Source organism: Bombus impatiens, unplaced genomic scaffold, assembly GCF_000188095.3.
Source record: "Bombus impatiens unplaced genomic scaffold, BIMP_2.2 scf_0060, whole genome shotgun sequence".
In the NCBI taxonomy this organism is placed as follows: Eukaryota; Metazoa; Arthropoda; class Insecta; order Hymenoptera; family Apidae; genus Bombus; species Bombus impatiens.
In genome coordinates, this window is record NT_176479.1 from 943,138 (window position 1) to 966,470 (window position 23,333).

Here is a 23,333-nt window from a genome sequence, read left to right on the forward strand (position 1 = left end):
TGATGTATGCAACAAGATACCTTCTTCACGGCAAGTATTTCATTGTTCGAATCGTTTAATGATACAGGAAGCGTGGAATTAGAGAAATGCACGAAGAATGAACTAAAAATAAGCATGGACAAACGATATTCCAGCTACAACAATTTTCGATGATTGTCAGGTAATTTTCAATTGGCGTAATAATTAAAAGTCTGAACGAAAGATAAGCTAAAGTTATTAATTATACAATTACAAGCGAAAGAATTCGAATTTTTCTTTTGATATTTATCGCGATACCGTGAACGAGGAAAGTAAATATGTCGTTCCATTCACAAGTACTTACAGAATGAATCTCACGAAAAGAATGTCGTTATTTTGACTTCTCCCGTTTCTTTTTTTTTTTTTTTCAAAGATTTCCTCGGTATATTTCCGACAGTTTTTCCTCGAACAGTGAATTTTCACGCAATTAATCCATTGATAATAAGAGTCAGCATTGCGTTAAGGCAACATTGTATTAGCATTTTTTTCCATTTAATTTACATTGGATATCGAATTCTGTTTTTCAGTATTGTGATTATGAAAGGAAATTCCAAAGATTCGTCCGATATCTTTGTTCTTACTATCTTCCTTTTTCCACTTAGATCGCATAATTTTATGTAGCACGAAGAGATCAAAGTGTTTGTAGCAATACGATAAACTATTTTTTCATACCATGAAAATATTTATATTTAATATATGTGCTTGTTACGATATTCGAAATATTTTTATGTTTCAATTTCGCTCCTATTTTATCGAACAATAAAATAATTCCGATTGAGATATCTAACTGGCAGAAGTATTCGCTCGAATATTTCATTACCTGACAGAAACTGCTAAACCTAAACCAATAAACGCATGTACGAGTAAAAGCGACAAAACTTTCCGATCTACGTAATATGCAGTTGCAACACTAGTCGCGACCACTATGCCAGTCGATAGTAGAACTCAGTCAGAATAGCGATTGCAGAATCATTGCAGAGCACACGGTGTTACGAATCTTTCATTTATTCGACTTCCACCGTTGAGGAATACTGACACACTGCGTGAATGGCTGATTTTATTATGCACAGCGAGCCTAGAAACTGGGCCGGGTTGTAACTCTGTTTCTATCGCGGATAGAAAAAGATCGTAGAGGAACAATTTGCATTCTTTATCAAGCTCTATCATCGTGCATCGATCTTTTTTATACAATTGCACTAATGCAGTTACAAAGTGCTATTGTACCTTTCTTTTCTTTTTTTTTTTTTTTTAATAAAACCTTACAGTTTCTTTCGCATTTATTGATTCCTCGTACTATTCCGAACAAAGAAGCGTTAGAATACAATGTCAAAAAAAATTAATATTTCCTGAGAGAGTTTCATAAATCTTATACAGTATCCATTAACGTTAAAATGGATGTTAATGGATATTTTGTATAATACAATAGAGCTCCCTAATACGAATATCCTAATATCCGAACGTTCTATTATTCGAACCGTTTATTATCAAAGCATAATAATTCTTATCAAGAGATCACTTCCTTCCATTTGAAATTGTATACATATTTGATTAATGCTCGTATACAATGTACTATTTGCTTTATTCGATCGAGTGAATTCTGATTGTATGAGTTTAGTATGAAACTAATAGCGTTTCAACTATGGGAATAAAACACGACGTAAGTTGCAATGTAAGTGCAACAAGATTAACAGAGACGTATAACGTTGGAAAAGCCACGATCGCAGATATTAGACAACAAGAGCATGATATTGAAAATTATCTAAAGTACGTAGATTACTCGAATCAGCGTTAAGAAAACCTTAAATATACTCGTATAATTAAACGGTTTCATTTCGATAGAGACGATAATAACGAGGATTTTATACGAATGAAAACAGCCAACGAAAGTGGCAACGAAGAGTCGTCTTCTCGTGTCGAAGCATTCGATAAAGAGGTCCGATGATTTCAAAGTACAGGAAGAATGTAACCCTATGCAGTTACTTACGTTGAATTATATGACTTAACAGCGAAAATAGACACGGTATGCATAAATATTGAAAGAATCAGTCCATTAATCTTAATGCGTATTAGAATAAATGAAATCTCATTGGAGAAAAACGATAGCTCTATCATCCGAAAATTGCATTATCCGAACAGGTTTGTCTGCCTGTTAGTCCGGATAAGGAAGGCTCTATCGTACATACGATATACGCGCAAAAATGTTCTATGGCGAGCGCTGAAATACTTTCGTGTGTCGGTGTGTTGCTCTCGCCAGGTACGGAGATCGCTAACGCGCGCAAAAATAAAAAGGAGAGAAAATCCAGCGTCATTAAGCGCCATTATAACGTCATCCATGGTACCAGCGGTCGTAACAATGCGGCAAGGTCAGCAAGAATCGCTTTATCTCGAGAGGAAAGAATAAGAGGCGACTAGAGCTGATGGAAACGAGCTGGCGAGTGAATCGGAAACTCGAAGACCACCTCGGCCAGCCTCTGTGTATCTACCGTGCAAAAGTTTCCCACTGATGATTTTGCTCTTGCAACATGCACACGGGAATGGCTTCTGAACCGTTATAACACAGTACGGTTGGCTGGTGAAGCAACTGCACCGATTCAAGTATGGACTTGGAACGATAAGTCGAGAACTGTGCGATACGATACGACACGTTCGCTATTACTAATGATATTGTAACAAAGAGCAGCAATAACACAACGTAATGAATTACAATTATTACGTGTTGATTTTTCAATGTAAATCCCATTGAAAACGTTTCAGACGAATTAGATAAAAACGTCCAGTAAATCTTCTTAAGATCCGAATCTGTAGTGTGAAATTGTTTATAGCATGGTAGAAACCAAATGATGATAAATATAACAATAATGCGAACGTCAAAATTGATGAAAATAGTAATCTATAGTAACGTAAGGAAATTAACTACTCTAGAAGGTCGTAGAAGCTACTCGAAGAGATCCATTATTGAAAAGTATGAGGAAAAGCAGGAAAATCGTGGGAGAGACATTGTCGACAAAAAGTATTTGAGAAATTTACAAGTTGCAACGTTAGATATTAAAAATATGTAAAGAGAGATACACCGACGTTAAGAATTGCTCGAGAAAATTGCAACGTAGAGAGATCAAAGAAAGAAATATTATCCGAAGAAAATAATTGAAAGAAAGATTCTCTTGTCTTGGAATTAACAATTGAAATTTTCTTGGATTCAAACAAGATTAAAATGATATGTGCATATATATATATTGATTTAAAAAATTATTTGAGAAAGCCGGAGGTCAATTTCTCGCGACGTTACTTAATCGACGTTAAGAAAACTTACGACCTACGTTAGAAGATTTACACTAGAAGACACGACTGCAAATTATTTGAGAAGATCGCAAATTGCTACGTTAAAAATTGCATCCAAAAGAAATATGTTCTTAACGAGCGTGAAACTTCAAGTTACGTTTGTAACGAGTAGATACATTATCGGTGAAGAAACCAAAATCATCCATATGCGATTGGCGTAAGAACATGATTACAGACGTAAAAAAGCGAAGCTAATAAACGCTCGTGTCTGTATTACATTGTCAATGGAAAATGACAGCTGAGACATATACAGTTATTTCTCGCTAATTTCCGAGGCCGATCGCGCGGAATCGTTTACCTCGTTTCGGAATTACGAAGGATCGTGGTTGTGATCGATCGCAACTTGATCTTTCCAGGAATCGGAATTCCAATGGAATCGCAGAATCATCAAACGTGCAATTTCACGCGCAGCACGTGGAATGCGTGTTGCGCTCTGTTATTGTGCAGGTGAATCGACCGAGGATGAATTGGATGTTCATCAAAGCGCAGACTGCCGGAAATCGAAAGTAGTCAAGTGTTTCTGGCACAAGAGATATTCCTTTCTCCTGGCAACTATTTATACCAATACTAAGAAGAGACAAAGGAGCTCCGGCTACAGCTACGTTAGAAAACTTATCGTGTTATGCAGCGTGTTTAATTCAAATAGAAATAGTTCATTTGAAATTTCTTAGATCTGGATTTTTTAGTCTGTGAAGAAAACTTTTCTTTTTTTTTTTTTTTTACTAATTATTGATAATGGAATTTCGGGTGGTTTTACGACGAAAACGCATTCCGCTAAGATTTTAGACCAGTTTTAATGAAAACAAATACGCTTATCGTTAAATTAATTAACAATTTACTCAAGTATAATAACACACGTAACAGAGTGCGTAATATAAATTGCAACGTATATGTAATAAAAAAACTGTGTCATAATATCAAGCGTAAAATGGTTACATAAAAGTAATTTTGTTTCAAACTTACACAGCTACCAAAAAAGTTCAAATAAAATGGTGATTTCATACTAACTTGATTTTGATGATGTGAAACGTTAGACGTGAATTATTACTAGAACAGGATCACGAAATAGACTTAATGGAAATGGCATCTAAACCAAGTCGATTTAAAGGATGATAGTATAAATAAAAATGTTTAATGTTACAATTTCGTTTTAATGATTATTATCTGTGTTTGAAGTTCAGAAAACTTTATAAGTATTATCTTTTGCAATCTTGCTCGATGATATAATAATTTCTGTAGAAATGTTCGATTTTACGTGTTTACACGAATTAGTATGACGTATCGACGTGAATAACATGACAGAGGAAACGAACAATTTTTCCAACCGCTTCGATGTTGTGAGGTACGATCGTAAATCAGACTACAATCATGAACACGAGGCTCATATCTGAACGATTCTATGAATGAAGCATGGATCCACGGTAATACGGTATATAATGGTCTAGCCTTTACGTAATTCATAAAGAATCGTAAAATTCGCACTCGAACGAGTCTCCTTATTCACGCGGTAAAATACAATCATAATGATTTATATATGTCACTTAAAACGCGAAGAAACTTAAAACGCGATACATATAATATAACAGTTTGCGTTTATAATTCATTTCTAATTGCTAAATAATAACCGCATAGAGTTTTCTGAAAATCTTACGAGATTACGAACATCGAACACGTTTTATACGTAACTATGATATTTTTTACTATTCTATCTTGCCTTCAAACTGCTTTTAGACAACTTTCGAATATCGATCAACTCATTAGCTTAATTTTATTATGTCATTTCAGGCCCGAACTACGAACGAAACAAATTTACAAATTGCCACGTATTTTGCAAAGCGAGAATATATTCGTTAACAATGAAATTATTAGGTACGAGGATTATATAAAGATATCAGGTAGGGTATTTTATAAATTTCGCAAGTTCGTTATACGATGCAATTATCGTCATTTCTTCGTAGTTTTATAATTCAATAATTCTCATTATACAAAATAGCCTGCATAATTTTCAAATACTCCGTAATTTTCTAATTCCTTCGTAACTTAGTTCTACGATTCTCCTTATATAACATAGTCTATATAGTTTCATAATTTTCACGATCCTCGGGTTTCTCCATAGTTCGATACTAGAAGCTCATAAATTTGAAACGCAGTAATAGCGATAAATAGATGTATTATTTGAACAAGACTCGCAACTATAACTTCTAATCTTCCTGTTTCTACGCAATGCCCAAGTTCCATGAAAATATACCTTTTCCTATTCACCTTTAAGATCTCCTGTAAAAGTCTACCTTAAAATTGCTCTTCGGGGTCAACCGTGAAGACTACCGTTGATTACAATAAAAAACTGCCACCGCGCGAATCTAAACCTAAACCGCGCTAATGCCCACTTTTTCCCTCCTCTTAACGAATCCTCCATTTCATTCACGTAGATTGTGAGAACGACCCGCGATAATTCATTTTTTGTTGACACGTTTAGATCACGCGTCAGATTCTCCCAGCGACTGGTAAACTGTAGATGAAGCGATAGAAATGTCGTCACCGTTCTTCGCACTTACCATGGGAAGATATCGCTTGGATCTAAGGAGTTGGAAGGCCAGACGCATTAATTATCAATGAAAACGGTACAGACCCCATGCATATGCAAATGTTTAAAGCGACACGCACGTTGGTGTATCGATGATGAAGCGTCACCAACGCCAATAGAAAATCAGCATTCCCGCGTGCGCGGCTATTAATATTTTTAGCGTCGGTATATCATTAGAACGTTGCCAACGTCCGGATAAGAGGGCAGACGTCCTTGGTGGACGAGGTAGTATGTACTGTTATGAAAAGATACAAATAATATTGCCCTGTGTCTACGGACAGCGCGTGATTGAAATGCAAATGACGACATCGGATGATCGGGAAAAATTCTGTGTAGCCTGTAAATCTCGGCTCGAGACGGTTTGCTGGTCACGAAGTCACGAATCCTGAGATCACCGATGCTCGAAATGACAAATCTCCGACAGGTCGGCCGGCTCGCTTATATGACTCGATCACTTGCCGGAAGCTATTCGGTCGCTGCGCTGGGCCGAGTCGTTGGCGCCACAATGTAAGTACACGAGAAATGACGGGAGTAACGGGATTTATATTTTGGTAACAAGTACAGTACCGTGCAAATGTCTTGTGGAATTTAGCATAATGATTTCATACTGGCGAGTGATCGCGTTATATCTTTGCGTTACGTATCGTATGAATCTTCGGATATTTGTTTCACGATGTTAATTGTTTGTCATTTTTCTTGACTCGTAAGTTGTATGAAGTTTCATTGATGGTAAGTAAGAATGGTAAGTTAGTTGTTACAAAGCACGTATAAAATGAACTGCCGAAAATATGGCAGGAAGAAACAAAAACAAATAGCTTAAGATAACGAAAATAGAGATGGCAGATAATACGAAATGAGGTAATCGAGTTATTCATTATTTTAGGGAAAATCTAATCGTTGAAAAGTAAATTCTAAATTAATCCGTATTTTTTTTAATATACTCTTCATGGTAAATTGCTAAAAAACAAGCTTCTTAATAATTATTGTTTATCTTCGTAGCTCGTAGGGTCTTAAATTCACTATCTCACAAGACGTGTTGTCACAATTTTAAAATGTATCACTATACTTTTGTATAATAATATATACGTAATTCATACCATATGACAATAAGAGATAATATTATCGTATGTAATATTCTTGCGAATGCTAGTTATCGTATCATATTATATTATTCATTCTTTCGTGCAAGAATGTATGACGAAAACGAATATCTACATACATATGTATGGACATATATTTGAGTTTTTGTTGTATCAATATTGTCAATATTAGCTATAGATTAAGCAATGCTTGTTGACGAATATATCACATCGATGATTAAAGTATATTTGAACATTTAGAGGTGTCAGGTGTTACATTAGATTCTCTGGATGTTTACGAACATATTCATTGCTCCAATCGATCGTGTTTTGATCGAAGAAGACAACATTTTCGTCATCTATTTTACGGTGAAATTTATTTACGTAATCAAAAATACCGTTCACTTTCTTTTTCTTTTTACAGTTCGTCTTATATGTTTTTTTCCTCTTCGAAGAGATACGAATAAGGTATGGCAACCGAGTAAATAAATGTACAAGCGTGTCAAGGAACGTTGTATAATTACAACGTTGAGTAGAAATCGTCCTGAAGAAATTTCTTTACTTTCATGCTCTCGCGTTTCGCAGTGCCTTTTTATAACTGTATGTAATTCTTTTTTCTAAAAGCGTGTTTTTAATAAACGTATGCCACTTACATTTAAAGTCGAGAATGTTCCAGAGTAATTTATACAAGCGCAATCGTCTATCTTTTAAAATATCCAGTGTCTTTGAAACAATTCTACTTAAGTATTCCGCTTTGAAAAAGTGTACAAAAGAAGATACGGGGACAAGGAACGAGCATAACGAGTCTATATTTGTCGATTTTCCGATTTTTATATCATTTGATGGTTAACAGAAAGTAATTCTAACATAACGTAAATCAATTCAACGTGCTATATGCAAAGACATATTATATTGGAGAACTACGTAATAAATCCAACAAGTGTCGTATAAAACCAATAGAATAAATAACATTGTGACAGTTAATCGACCATAAAATATTCAAAAATTGATAGATAGCAAGAACAGATATTTAATCAACTGAATCAAATAAAAAGCAATTTAGCTATTATGGGACCACTGTACGTACCGGAGATTATGAAAATGGCCTAAATCAAAAATCAGAAAAAACAAGATTATCGCTTATTTTGCGTCACATCTACGTACATTACGATAATCAATACGAGAAATATCATCTTAGCAAAGAAGTAGAAATAGAACCGCCGGATTGAGTTTGTTGTTGCCGTCGTTAAGCAAAATTTCAGTGCATGCACCAATCGCAAAACTTTAAATATCACGCAACGAGAAATACGCATATGACATGTATCACTTTCGCAATCACCGACACACGCAGACGTCATTATAGTGAATTTTTAAACCATAAAGATAAAATAAATCATAGAGGTATAATTCATCGCGTTTCCTCCCTACTATCTTCCGCCCTACGATCATCGCGCGAAAAAACGTTCTGTTTTTAATTTTCCTTAGATTCGAATCGTTTACATTTCCAAGTCGTTTTAATTCGAGGCATTTTCTTGAATTTAGGTCTGCCAGTACACAATGCACGCACTATAGCGTGTATAGATGTACCCTCGCATGCAGAGACTTCAATGCTGGCAACAGCCAGAAATTTATCGGGTTTTAATAAGTACAAATTGCGGCGGGTGGTTGTGTAACCGCCGTGCTTCGATGCATCCTGCGTCGGATGTACGCTATTTTGTAATCATGAGCAGAGCAATGTTTATAGCGATTCTGAATGGGAGAAGGGGAGGGGATCTTGCACGGATCTCGCGCGATACACGCTTATTAAGGTGCGCGTTTCGTAATACTCCTGGAAAAAAACATTACTGTCTTTTTTCTCGCTCTTTTTTTTCTCTTCCGTTATGTGGGCGAGTTTTCAAGAAGCGTCCCGCAACCGGAAGCTTCTGGAAACTCGATTCAACCACAAGACTCGTAATCAACATTCGTGGCCATTGATAAACATGCATTGTCGCATCCGAACGAGGATTTCGTTTTCGATCGATTCCATCGAGCGGCATAAATTATCTTACGAAGGTAATTTTTGGTCGAGTCTACCGTACGAGGAAAACAATGTTACAGGGAAAAAGAACAATTCCCGATTGACTTGATCGAACGAATAACACGAGATGTTAATCAATTTTCGAATAATTCTATCGAATAGGAAAATTTTCTTACGAGAGAAACATAATTTTCGAGCAATCTTATCGAATAAAAAGATTCGTCCTGTAGAGAAAAAAATAATCCTGCGATCAATTTGATATAGGGAGAAAAATTATCCTGTAAAAAGTTGTACCGGAAAAACAATCTTAAAAGAAGGCATGACGATCGAATTAACAGATAAATCATCCCGTATAAAAGAATGGTCAATCGTTCGAACTGATGAAAAAAAAGTTATCCCACAAAGAGGAAAAGAAAAAATCGAAGCGAAATTACGTTAAGATATATATATATGTATAAGGTATATATTACGTATGTGTTTAAATTTGACAGATTAAAGACAAGGAAAGAGAAAAAAGTAAAATATGCGGAATTTTTTCCTGTATAATAAAATAAAACGTCGGCCGTTTTAACGAAGAGGCGTGTATCTCAAAACCATGAAGCACTTTTTCGTTGACACCTGCCTGTCGAAACGATATGTGTAATTTATTTGGCCGTAGGCAAACTTCCAGGGGAGTATCCGACCGCATCATCATGCTTCCATCATCTATTCGATCGAAACACCAAGCTCTCTTTTTTGTCTTTTCTTTCTTTTAATTTATTTCGGCGCCGAAGCCTTTTTTCTTTTGCTCTTTTCCCCATTCCACTATGTCGATAGTGTTCTCAGCCATATGGATCCGCGCGAATTCATTTCTTCGAAACGCCAATGCTCTTGACTTTCAGTCTTCTTCTCTTATACAGATACCACTGTTATTATTGCCCGCCACGGAAGAATGATTTCATATTTAATCAGGTACCCGCCTACGTTTCTTTTTCTACGTAACTGTCACTTTTTCTCTCCCCTCTTTTTTCTTCTTTTTATCCGAGTGAATCCGTGCAAGTGAAACGGTTTTGACATTGATTTCTAGCGTAGCAACTTCGTTAACCTACATCCTGGTTAGAAACCAATTCGTGACGTTTCGTTTTCTCAGCGACTTTCTTAAACAATGACACCCTGAGCGTTTACACGATTTTCTTCCAAATTATTGGCGAGGCCGTGCAACGAACAAAGTTTACGTATTCCGACAATCATCGTAATAAATAAAAATATATAGCGCTCGATACTCCGCGCTTTTTATCTATCGAAATTTCCATAATATTTACATTACGCCAGATAAAGTGAATTATGTTACGGCTATTTGGTTTATCGCTGTTGTTAAACAAAAGGATCATTTACAAAATTTATTAGAAAATTGAAAATAGATAATGCTGGTTAGGTAATTTTCATAAAATTGACAAATTTCAAACGATCGAAGCTTCGACGGATGTGGTGATGTTGAATAAAATCGGAAAGTGGATGGATCAATAGGACGTCAACTATCTTGTTTTCCTTCTTTTTCTTCAGTCTGAAGGTTGCAATTTAAATGCAGATGCTACGATACGTGTGTAGGGGAAAAAAAGTCTAAAAAATTTCAATTCACTGCACAGACCAACGGAAACAAAGACTTTGCTTCTTTTTTTGGTTTAGTTTGGAATTTATAATTATATCACAGATGTTACGAAGTATTAGTCACGATGCAGAAAATAAAATTAGCAGTCGAAATACAGTGATTTATACGAGTTTGTTAAAACCACGAGGTTTCTGCACTCGTCCATTCAGTTCGTAGTACGTTTCATAATCTCATTCAAGGCTCGACATAAATTAATAATTACAACTCGATGTCGTTATTGATTGACGTCGTTGTTCATATCACGTGGAGAAACATGTTCTTTGAAAGAAATATAAAAATACATGCGGTGGCTGAGGCAAAACACATACCGTAGACAACTTTTACCAAATATTGTACGTGTTATATAACACATTTTTAAATGTTATTAGTACTATAATGATACTCGACTATCATGATTGTACATACGTAGAAGTTTTCTACGCTAAGCGTCCAAATAATTTCGTGAGTCAGTACATGTATTTTTGTTTTACAGTTTCCTCGAGGCATTTGCAAGGGAAGAAAGAGAAAAATGCGAAACAAACATAAAATAAAATTAATTGTAGTCGATTATTGTATCTATAGGCACTGAACGCTACCTCGGCACTCAAACACCGATTTAAATTATACGAGTAAATATTAAATGTTAATTAAGGGAAAATAAATTTCGTCTTGTGTCCACAACGTGGAACAACTTGCTGAACGTCTTAGATAAAGATATCTTTCTCTAGGATAAATCGCGATAAAAAACTGTTTTCGGATAATTTAATCGTTTAATGTTCTACGTACGTCATTGATCGTGCATGATCGACTTTATCGTCCCAGTTGTTCCCTGTCTATTTACGTTTCGTATTATGCTTATCCGAAAGACAAGCAACCATGAGTCGTGGCAATGACTCATGGACGGTGACAATTTTTTTGTTAAATAACAAGAGTTCAATAACATTTGCTGTGTGTAAATTACACGAAGCTTGTCTATTCTTTCAGTCGAATATTGAATGGTCTCTTGAATTAGAGCCACTTAAAGTTGATGTACTAAATGGGACAAAAAGAAGAGGATAAATAAAAATTTGTCGAGTATAGTGAAATTAAAATTCTTTTCAACGTCGAAGCTACGTACCATTTTCACCCTGTGTATCTCATTGTCACTTTAAACTTCTAATCGCTTGATAAACGAAGATGTCAGAAACTGAGCTCTTATCTTATAATTTGCGAACGCGATACGCGTGCAAGGTGTCTGTATAATCCTGGTAAACGTAAAGTGCCGTTGAATTCCAACTGACTATGCCTTCGAGCACAAGAATATAAGTGTGTATGTGTGTGTGTGTGTGTGTGTATGCACGTGCATCGTACATTATTAGATTAATTTGACGTCCTAATTTCTGATAAATCCTCGAATGCATACTTCAATTCGAATTTGTACTCTTATCGGTACATTTTACGTAAACTACTGTGAATTCTAAGAATAAGCGAAAACGTAATCTAAATTTTTTAAAGACTTATAACGTTTATTTATGAAACTAGTGCAAGCATCGTTAAAGGCTTGTCTCGTCCGATAATAATTTTTCTCCGGCGATACCTCAATAATTCTTCGAGAACTTGAAACTACGTTTTTACGAAATAAAAATAGAGATCACCATAGTGTTAGCTATTTCATCAATTTTTTAAACCATTCTTTTTTCATTATTTTTTTTTCACATTGAAAAAGTACAAAATCGTACAGTATCGTTCGAAACTGAATTGAGGATACGAGCAACGACATCGAACAACGGAAACGGAAAAATACAGAGTTTCACCGGTTATTTCGTTAATCATCCATCTTAGAGGCGAGTCGATATTTGTTTAACTTGAAGTAATACTCAAGGTGTGCTAGCCTTGCAGAAGCTTCAAGTGTTTTCTCAACAATAAACGTAAGCCTAGTTAGTGTTAAATGATAAAGAGGATTTTATGAAGCCTGATTCACGGATATCAAATATTGACGTTAAGACAAAACCGATCCGGCAGCCAGTTTTCTCAAATGCGATTATGTCTTGACGTTGTTCACTGTTCAAGTTCGCCATGGATATACACATACCTAATGAAATCTTTTAAACGGAGGGTATTATCAGTATCGCGACGTATAATTTGCTTTGAGTCCCACACGTGATTTTAAGAAGCTGTTATATGCGTCTAAACTCACATATGGTAGTTCGAAGACGACACAGCTTATAGCCCTGGAGGATTACGAGCCTTATCGAACTTCTAATTTAAATGCAAAATATATATTCCTACATCCTTAAAGAGTTGAGGATCGATTATAAATGCATAGAAAGTAATTCTTTCTGATGCCACAGGTGTAAAAATCGTTGAACGCTTTGCATAATAAAAGTCTTATAATTATAACAAGTTCTAAGGCAAGAAGATCTAGCAAGGGATGGATACGTTGTTAGTTGATGTAATAACTAGAAAATAATTCTTCGATATTCTTAGAAATCATAAAACATACGGTAAATAGTAATTTATCGACTATCGAAGCAAAAGGAATGAAACATACACGTGTCAAACTCGAACCGAGTCGTGTGGTTACTAATTACAAATAATTAGTACATGATTTTTCAAACTCGTGCCTGTATTTATATTTCGTCATACTGAATCGTTGATTCACACTAACCAATAAATCGCCAATCGTAACGACCGTGAAAAAAGTGTACAATGGCTCGCAAAAGTATACTTGAATACCCCGTCATAGAAAAATTTCATTGTTGCCTGTATTGTACGCGTTACGTGAAACATTTTCAAATTTCATCGACACCGTAATAAGACAAGACTGTTAAGATTATATTGGTGAAATTTGAAACCAATCTGGAAAGGTGTAGAGAAATTACAAAATATTTACTGCAAGCATATATATTAATAAAAAGATTAACATACAACATGAGAACTGTTTTAAACATTTAATTTATCGATGGTCCACTGAATATTGAAACTTAATAATATAACTGACTGTTTAAATACTTTTGTGATCTCTGCGAAATATATACACTTGTACTGAATACGTACGTTTTTCTGATTCGTTGCAAAATTTACCGATACAACGACGATAGTCAATCTCTTTATAATCTTAATGAAGTTTGAAAATGTTTCGTACATAATACAAACAATGTATTCATAGACTATTTCAATAAATGCGAATACTTTCGCGAGCTACTGTACATACCGCATAATGAGCGAGGCTACCTATTGCACTTGAGTCATTCAGCTTTGAATTATCAATGATAAATAACGCGAATGCAATTTTTCAACATTATCATTATTACCCTGAAGAATTTCTTATTTCATATTTGCTTCTTGTGTATGGAACAGAATGTTCGAATAGCGATGATAAATTTATTATTACGACTTACTATGAGTGACAGCCGATATTTTTTTTATATATCCCATATTAATTTCCAGTCGAAGCAAAGGTAAAAAATTAAAGGTCGACACATAAAGAATGGAAAGTTGCATTATGATGTCTTTTGGATCAATGGCGCGTGTGCGACCACGTGGATACTCACCTCGACAGAGGATCGACGAACAGGGCGACGATGATCACGGCGATGATTACACAAGTTAGATAAATCGCAGAAATTTCGTAGATCTCAGATTCTGGAGGACGATCCAGAGTCTCGTGGGCTCCGTTCCCGAGGACGCAGAAGTCTGCTCCACAGAACTTGATTTTGTTCCAATTCGTGGTACGGTTCCCGCCACCGCCGAACTCTTCTCCGGTGAGTACTTGGAATTCAAACAAATAGAGAAGTTTTGATTAGAGAAAGAGATATAGATACAATAATGTCGCTGAAAGTAATTATAAAGTTTGATTGGGGAGCAATGATTTGAGCAGATCTGGAGAACAAATGATGGAATAAATGAATATCTATGTATACAATATGTATATATCACAAGGAAAGATATAATTATATTTTATGTTCTTTATTTGTCCAACTATTTTCTTCTTTTGCGTCTTTTTCTAGAAACTTGAATAGTTTTATAATTATTTCGTTATTCATGCTTGAAAGTATTCGTGCTTTTCTTAAACTGTTCTCGAGAATTCCGTATACTATCGAGGATTATATTTCAAGTTTCTTATTCACGTACATAACTATTTCTCTCCTTTGTTTATTTACCTGTAATTTTGTCATCTTGTAAAAATCTAACGCACACAGTTGGTCGACTAAATATTTGACAAATATTAAATGCCAGGTGCGTCACATAGAATTCCTTGAGAAACATAAGCAAAGGAATGGGACCTTAAGCAAAATGTATCTTATCTCTTCAAACATAAATCTCCCAACAACTTATCAAGATCCTGTTCAACTTTGCAAGACAATCGAATGATATGTATGCAACTATTTATGCATCTGATTACAATCTATTAACGACCCGTGTCATATACATATATTCTCCAAGGCAGATAAAAAAATTGAACAAGATACGAGTGCTATGATAAGAACAAAAAGGTTAAAGAATAATCGAAAAGTTTCAACGAAGTCATTCAACAAACGTAGAAACAAATTGTACGAGTTCTACCATGTCGAAGTCAATAGCAGAAAAAGTCCAGCATTTTCTTCGCTAGTTTGTATCACGATCAACCTCGCTCATCGAACATGCAAATATCGTGTTAAGCGACGATTATACGACATTAGAGCGAAACGTATCCACATATTCTGGAATTTACATTGGCCAATCCATGTACGCGGTCATCGGACGGTGAACGACAGGAACTTTCACCGGAGCGTCGTTGATAATATCATAGTATGTTTACAATGTCTCCCACCTTCGTTTCCGATTGTCCGCAAGTCCTACTTATCAACTTGTAATATATTCAACTGTGACGTGTGTGCAGGCCCGTGTATGTATACGTTGTTGGAATGCGATTTTCTTGGCGAACAAAGTTCACAAATTTAAAGAACGCTGCCATTTAAATGTTACACTAATTTTCTCGGTTACTTGAGCGACGAATACAGAGATCGAGAGTATTTGTACGTATTTATGGAGATTTGTAGACGTGTGCCAGGTGTGTAATGTTCGAGTTGTTGAGCCAGAGCCAAGTAAATTTGAAAAAATGTATGGGTACTACTGGGATGAAATACTAAATGGCAAGAAGACTCAAACAATCCTTTCCTAAATATATGCATTAGTATCCATTCAGGAGAATAGAAAATACTTAATCAACATAGTAATTAAAATGTAACTTCACCTCTTGATTTGTGACTCAGAGGAGTTAAATCGTAACAATAAAAAATGAAAAATGGAAAATGTATATAACGTATTTATGGTGAAAAAATGAATAAATAAAACAAATGGATTAATATTTATAATTATAGATACATATATAATATAGTATATCGATTCGTGAATTGTGAAATAATTTTTGTATTTAAATCAAAGGCAGATATATCAAACGTATTTTAGCATAAAGAAGAAAGCGAAATCTCTATGGTATCTTCTTATATTAGTGATAGCTCCTAATTACGGTATAATATTATATTTTCTCTTGCGTTTCTATAATTAACCTATTTCCAGATCATCTCTTCTACATTTGCATTCGACCTAATGCCCTTTACTCCAAAAGAGATACATTTTGGATTCCACGTTGACATACCTCACATCTTCCAGTAGAAACATTCAACGACTAAAGTGTAGTTTGTACGGGGAAATACATTAAGACATTAGGGAAATGTAGCGTCGTTGAAGTGTTTCGATTAATTTTCCGGAGAACCTGAGAAATGAACCTATGAACAACGTAACGATGAGAGGCTGTAAATATGTACTTGTATACATCTTCATCAAAGGCATTCCGTTAATGCACGACGATCAGAATACAAGTAATAGTTTCTGATTGAACGTAAACCATCAGAACACATAAATTAAACGTAATTAAGGAACGTGTGTTTATAAAGAATTATGTACTCGCAATAGAATGAGTCACTGTCTTGCTTTTTGTCCGGTTACACATTGTTTCACGGATATGTTCATCGCGTTTCGATTATCGTGCACGTGTCTATCATGCTTCGAAGTACAGGTTTCACTCTACTCTAGTGTTTATATACTATGTTGCAGAACATATCTGCTAGCAAAATCAAGCAATCGAGAGTTCCTATGTTCCTATCGCGAAATACCACGATCCACGGAGTACATTTTCAACAGCGCATACTCTTCAAACAGTCTCAAAGATATCGGAAGAAACTGGATGAAAACAGGTTTCAGCAACGAGGCGCGCCTATAGTTCGTTCGAAATCAATCGTCCACTCAAGGCCGTCAACACGTAATCCCCTCCTCATTCCATTCAATTACAATAGAACTCCATTTATCTGAATACCACTTAGTAGAAAGAGATGTTATTTAGTGTTCGTTCAACGTATTCGCTGCTACTGACGTATACGTCGTGTCGATTCAATTATCATTCAACCCGTCAAGGGCCAACGTTGCATTAACATTTAATTTCCAATTTTTTGCATCGATTAATTTACGCTATCCAATTGCTTCTTAACATTGTGGCTATGAAGGTTAACAGATAGCAACGTTTAAGAATTAAATGATCTCTTGAAAACTGAATACTCTGATCTATATATAAACTTCCATTAATCGAACGGAAAATAAAAGGACAACGTATAGAAATATCGATTAGAGATAGATGACACGTGATGCTAGATAAATGACGTTCTATTGTGTCTTATACATTAAACAGGAAAAAAAGATCGTTACAACTTTGTCAATAATAATACATATGTACATGCGAAACCTTGAAAAGATCGAGTGATCTTATGTAAATAAAAAATAAATATCAAAAGAAGAGAAAGGAAAAAATGGAGCGGGAAAAGAGAAGAAAGGTCAAGTGAACCACCGTTTGTTTACCTGAAACGTATCTGCCGTGAAGGCAGGAGCGGGTCGCGCGTGCAGAGCTAAGCGGAGTAAACGGAAGTGCCGTTGCCCGCCGGAGAGGAAGAGCCGATCGCTCGATCGAACGGTTCGAATCATAGAAAACAGTTAAATCGCGCGCTACCGCCGCCCAAGTATCAGGGAATGCGTACGAGGTGGTACGGAAACCGACTATCACGGGTTTATACCGGATAAATCTTGTTTCTTCCCGCGTGCAAAGCGTTCTCCATCGCTGTTCCTCGAACGTTCCTATCTTTCTCGGCGAGTCTCTCGATGTTGTCAGTCAGAACCGCTCGAAACCCGAGTGTGTCCATGGAGAACGTTAGCAGTTAGCAGCAAGCGCGAGAGTTGTCGTGTCGTCGATCTCGCGCCAACCTATCGACCAGCCAGCCAGTAAACTAACCGACCAGCCAGGCAACTAGTCAGCCAGTAAGGGAAAGGACCGAATATTTGGCCCGACAAGTCTGACTACGCACGCGTTATTGCTGCTACACACACCATGCGTGTTTTGTATACTGTACATTCCTATCGTACATTCCTGTTTCATAAGTATTAGAACGCTTACGAAGAGTTGCAGTGGCTCACGAAAGTATTTGAATACTTGTCATGGAAAACTTGTACGTGCATATCGTGTGTGTTATACGAAATATTTGGAAATTTCATTAACTCTGTAACTAGACACGAGTGTCTAGATTATATTTGTCAAATTTTTTTAGTAGAATATATACAACGATTACTACGAACGTACAGTTCGTAAGAACATGAATGAAAGATATAGTGACGAGAAGAGTAACGAAAGAATCCTTGGCATTATTCCCTTTCACGGTCACAAGTTTAAAATATGGGATTTAGTAATGGAAACTGACTGAAAACAATTGCAAATAAAAAGCCGCGTTCATGTAACATTGATCATCATTGGGTTCGCTTTCGCTAATTTCACGAATTTTCTCAATAACCTAATACTTATGAATAGGAGTGTATGTACGTGTGTCGCAATCGTGCGTTGTTTACGAAGCAAGCGTGATCTCACGAGTGTTTCGCACTTGATGAGGCCATCTGTTCAGACATAGTAGATAATAATTAGGTATCAGCAGCGACAGGTAAATTTTGTATGTTGGCAGATACGGGAAGATAGAGAAAGAAGAGTCGAATGATTACCAAATTTATGAGGGACAAAATAATATTGACACCGATTTCGTGTGGCCTTGACGATCTTCTCTAAGAATCGTTCATTCGAAACGACTTCGACGAGTTCGAAGGTCCTCGAATCAGATGGACACCAACAATTTGCATTTTAAATGCTTCTCGGAAAGGAACTTTTGGGCATGTATCAGAGAAGATTAATTTATACCGTGAATGAGTAGAAGTAGAACGAAGGTATCTGTAATTCGAGATATTCGTTTTCTGGTTTTCTTTTTTTTTTTTATCTTGGATAGGTCATTGGGTAAACGTTCGAGGGAATTTTGAGCCGGATGAAGTTCGTGCATATTCGATGAGGAAGACTCTGTTTAACCTAACGGTACCGTTAATTAGAGCTAATTTATAGTATTGATGGGTAGCTCGTGGTATGTTTTCTACTGGATTTCCTTATGTTACTGCTTCGGTGAATGTATACGCTTTAACGCAGTCTAACAATTTTGCTATGAGTTACTACTCAAAGATAATTCAGGTTTTAAAACACCTATTGACTACGTAATTCCGTTCTATTCGACTTATCGTCCTCATTTTGCACCATTAGCTTTGCATCAAATTTCTCTAATATGCTAATCGATGTGCGAGCCGGGCTTTCAAAGTAATTTTTATAGATTTATCTATGGCAGATATTCGTTATATCGATCGTTAATAAGAATATGATATTAACGATTATAATAAAGATCGTTCGATGTTGATCGTTAATAAGGATAGGAAATTTCATTTCAATAAGCTGCCTTTTATACGACTTTGTTTTAAATAAATTCTTAAATAACAATTATTATTTTATTGAGATTCGATCACTGACTATCGTTATTGAGTATGTTAATGTTGATTATAGTAATGATAAACGACATTGAGAACGATAGACTTCGCTACATTAACCTCTCACCATGAGTTCATTCAATGTTATCCAGAAGAAAAAACTGAAATCCTTCAAACATCCTCCTTTATTTCCATTTTTTACATACATGTACTTCTACGTAATATAAGACAAATAAAAAAGATTTCTACATCTTTCATATAAGCTTGACGCAAGTCAAACAAAAAAAAATTCCTACAACAAATTTAACGCAGGTCAAATAGCCGAAAATTCGAATTTCTACGCAATACTCTTCTAAATACGAGTCGAATAGAAAATTTCCAAGCTTCCAAAATTTTCCCTGATCTTTAAATTAAACAACATTATATTTAAACAAAAAAAAGAAAAAAGCAAACAACGAAAGAATAAAAAATTGCTTGAGCTCCAAGGTTTCAGAATAAAACAGCACAATACATATTTAACCAAAGAGAAATGAAAACAAGAAAAAGAGTAAAAATAAATAAGGCCACCACTTACCAAGCGACGACACGAGGTTTCCCCAGAGTTCAGCAGTCTGCCAGGCAAGGAAGAAGAACCCGAAAAACCTGACGACGATGGCGTCAACCGGCTGATCGGTGAGTTTCGCATAGACGCCACCGACCTGCGTGAGATAGGTGGCTTTGGCAGCCCACATGGGTGCGGCACCCAAACCAAGAAGCACGCCAGCCGGTACCAAGGTATAAAATTTTGGATAGAACTGGGAGCCGATGTACGGTGCGTAGCACAGCATCGATACGCATAACGTCCATTTCACGGTGAGCCTTTTGATAACGAAGGTTGGCACGAAGATGCATGATAATACCAAAGCCGCGTAAATCGCTGATAGGGACACGGTGCCTAAACCATCACTGGCATTGATAGACGATTGTAAATTCGCTGTGCCTTGAAACGCGGTGAACTGCACCATAAATGCTACGGATACGGTGCTAATGTTCTTTAAGATCCGCCATTTCTCGCCGCGGGAGAGCTTGAACTTTCTGGACTGGGTATCGTCGTCCGTGGACGATAATTGCGGTGGTTTCTGCGGCTCAGGAGGTATACCATCGGTACCATCGTCCTTGTAACCCTCGTTCCTGTAACCGACACCACTCACGGTCACCGTGTACACGGTTTCATCGCCACCGCCACCTCCGCCGTCTCCACCGCCACCGCCACCAACACTTCTGGTACCGTCGTGTTGTGAGGCTACCATTCTACGTGTTTGCTACCTGTAACATTATTAATTAATCGATCGTTAATATATTTCGTCTGGGATAGATTCTAATTTGATAAAAAGAGATTTTTATATCGGAGAAAGAAGAGGAAAAATTGTTGATTGTATAAGATTGGTGAGGGAACAACTGTTGGACGAAGATGAATTTATGTGTAATTTATTATTAAGTATATTTAATTATTTAACGTTTGTATTAGTTGTATCAGACTGTGTTCTTTTAATCCGTTATACTAACTTACTTTGGTATATCCAATTTGACAGAGATAGGTTCTTACATTTGAGAGACAAGATGAAGATGATTACATAACAGACTGATGAGTAAGCAGTTTTTTAGACGAAGATGGATTTACATGTATACGATTTATAGTATTGATGTTTACATGTAATATTGACATTTGTATCGGTTGATTGTACAATATGATAGTTTGGTGAGTATTATTGATACGTCGGATTTACTCCATTATATTTTTACTATTTTGCATATATTTAGTATACTCTGTATATTCATACATTTCCAAAAATTGAATGTACGTGTGGATTTATCAAAAAACAAAAACTACTTCAAAGTTCTATATCACTGTGAAATAATACTGTGTTCGATTCTTCAAATGTTTACCATTCCCTACCTAACATTTTCAAAGAAACAGACCCTCCTTGAAAAAAAGAAAAGATTCCTTTCCCTTTTAACACGACCATAAGATACTCCTTCGGGACAACCGTAGGAATAAAATCCAAAATGCCAAGATTTATCGAGAGAAATATTTCAACCAATGTTATATATCTAAGAAAAGCATCTGAAGAAGACAAGATATTGGAGGCGCAGAACGAACGCCTCGTATATTACGAGCTGATAGTTATGGACGGTGGCGCGCGTGCAACATCGCGTATTTCTGTAAAAGCGATTTATAACGGGCCGTTCATTGGTATGAAGGGGCGTGCGAAGACCTCGTCACGGATCGTGCAGTTTAAAGGGAATCCTTTCCTTTTTCCTCCTCTTTTCCCTTCGTTCTCTCCCTCCCTCTCTCTCACTCTCTCTCTCTCTCTCTCTCTCTCTCTCCTCTCTCTTATCCTTTTTTCCATTTGGAAAGGCCTTATTGAAGCCGTTCGCGAATCACGTTCCAGTTGCGCTTGTAAATTCGTTTGTCGTCGATGTAATCGATGGGAATGCGTGACCGGCCGCACAATGCTGTGACACGTGTCGCACGGCGTGCATCGCAATTAACCGGCGCTCGCAATACCTTCACCTCGTTCGCTAACTCTTTCTGCGCCCTGTCTGCCCCCCACTTACGCCAAATCTTCGTTTCATTCGCAGCGTTTCTCAAACTTGCTTACTTTCTTCCGCGCCAGAAAACGTTCCACGACCCCGCTTGTTTACGACCAAGTGATACCGGTGGAAACCTCCAGAAGCTTAAAGAGCAATTTCACTCGCGGTTGGAGCGGAATATTCGATGATCGTGCGTGACCATTACAAATAATGGCACACAGCTCTGACGACTTTTTAAGCACGATATCGTTGGCTATATGATGTACATGCTTTAAACAGTTGCCGCAATGAATTTGAATTAGGTAAGCAGGAATAGAGAGGATCGAGAGTGAGATTGATTAAGCCAAGATTCTTTGGGTCATTCTCGAATTTTTCTTAGCATATTACTCGGATTGGTATGGCCATCTATGACCCAACGGATTATCCAACTAATTACAAATATTCATTCCAATTAAAAATCAAGTAAGATAAAAAGCTAATTTTAATGTTAAAAGATGAATATCATCGAGAGATTTTCTGAGAAGGATTGTGTCATATTATGTATATAGAAACATTATGTAAATATAATAAATTGCTTGGGAATGTCTTTATGCAGACGGTTAGAGAATTGGAACCCAAATGTAGTTTTGTTTCGCTTGTCAAATATTATAATTAAGCTGTGGATCTTCGTGCAAATTTATATTTTCGTAGAAAAAATATCTCCTGTTATTTTATATTAATGAAGCGTACTTCTATTTCCAGATACTTTCAAGATATACTCTCTTTAATCAAGGTTATCCTACATTAATGTATCTTGTTTTAAATCACTTGAATCGTAAATTATACCTAAAGCTTCAAAAAAAACTACTTCAATAAATCGTATACACTCGTCTTCGCCTGATATATTCATGCAAAGGCGATGTTAATAATATGCAAAAGCTGAAAAATTTTAAAGCAATAGAATCGCGATAATCCACGCGCGGGAACATATAGAAGAATAAATAAACCTTGGTTTCATTGTGATCGTTCATCAAGATCAACGCAACGTTCGCAGAAGGCTATCGTACGTATTAATAAACGACGGAAAACCTGTCAACTATAGCAAAAACCTTTCCCGCCATTTCGAAAGGTCGCGTTTCCTTGTATCAGACGAGTAAAACGCGGATAAAACGCGAGGCTCGCGTTCCTTTCCAATCGGGAACGTTCTTTTCTTTTTCTTCCTCCTTTTTTTCATTCTTCAGCGAAAGACAAAGCCACGAAAAA

The 23,333-nt window shown here is 36.3% G+C and overlaps 1 protein-coding gene and 1 long non-coding RNA gene across 4 annotated transcripts in view; one reads left to right on the forward strand and one right to left on the reverse strand.

The window, feature by feature from the left end:
- The window catches only part of LOC100746203 (UNC93-like protein), a 57,526-nt gene that overhangs the window by 21,564 nt on the left and 12,629 nt on the right, over window positions 1-23,333 (reverse strand). For all 3 annotated transcript variants that reach the window (XM_003485475.4, XM_024372282.2, XM_012393863.3), the window contains exons 2-3: window positions 20,092-20,822; window positions 14,198-14,414 (exon numbers count right to left, since the gene is read on the reverse strand). In XM_003485475.4, coding sequence (XP_003485523.1) covers window positions 14,198-14,414; window positions 20,092-20,806 — 932 coding nt within the window. In that variant the 5' untranslated portion in view covers window positions 20,807-20,822. The remainder of the gene's footprint in view (window positions 1-14,197; window positions 14,415-20,091; window positions 20,823-23,333) is intronic.
- Window positions 17,662-19,837, forward strand: LOC117152546. Its single transcript, XR_004462935.1, has 2 exons — window positions 17,662-17,990; window positions 18,683-19,837. It is a non-coding gene; the product is annotated as an uncharacterized LOC117152546 (long non-coding RNA).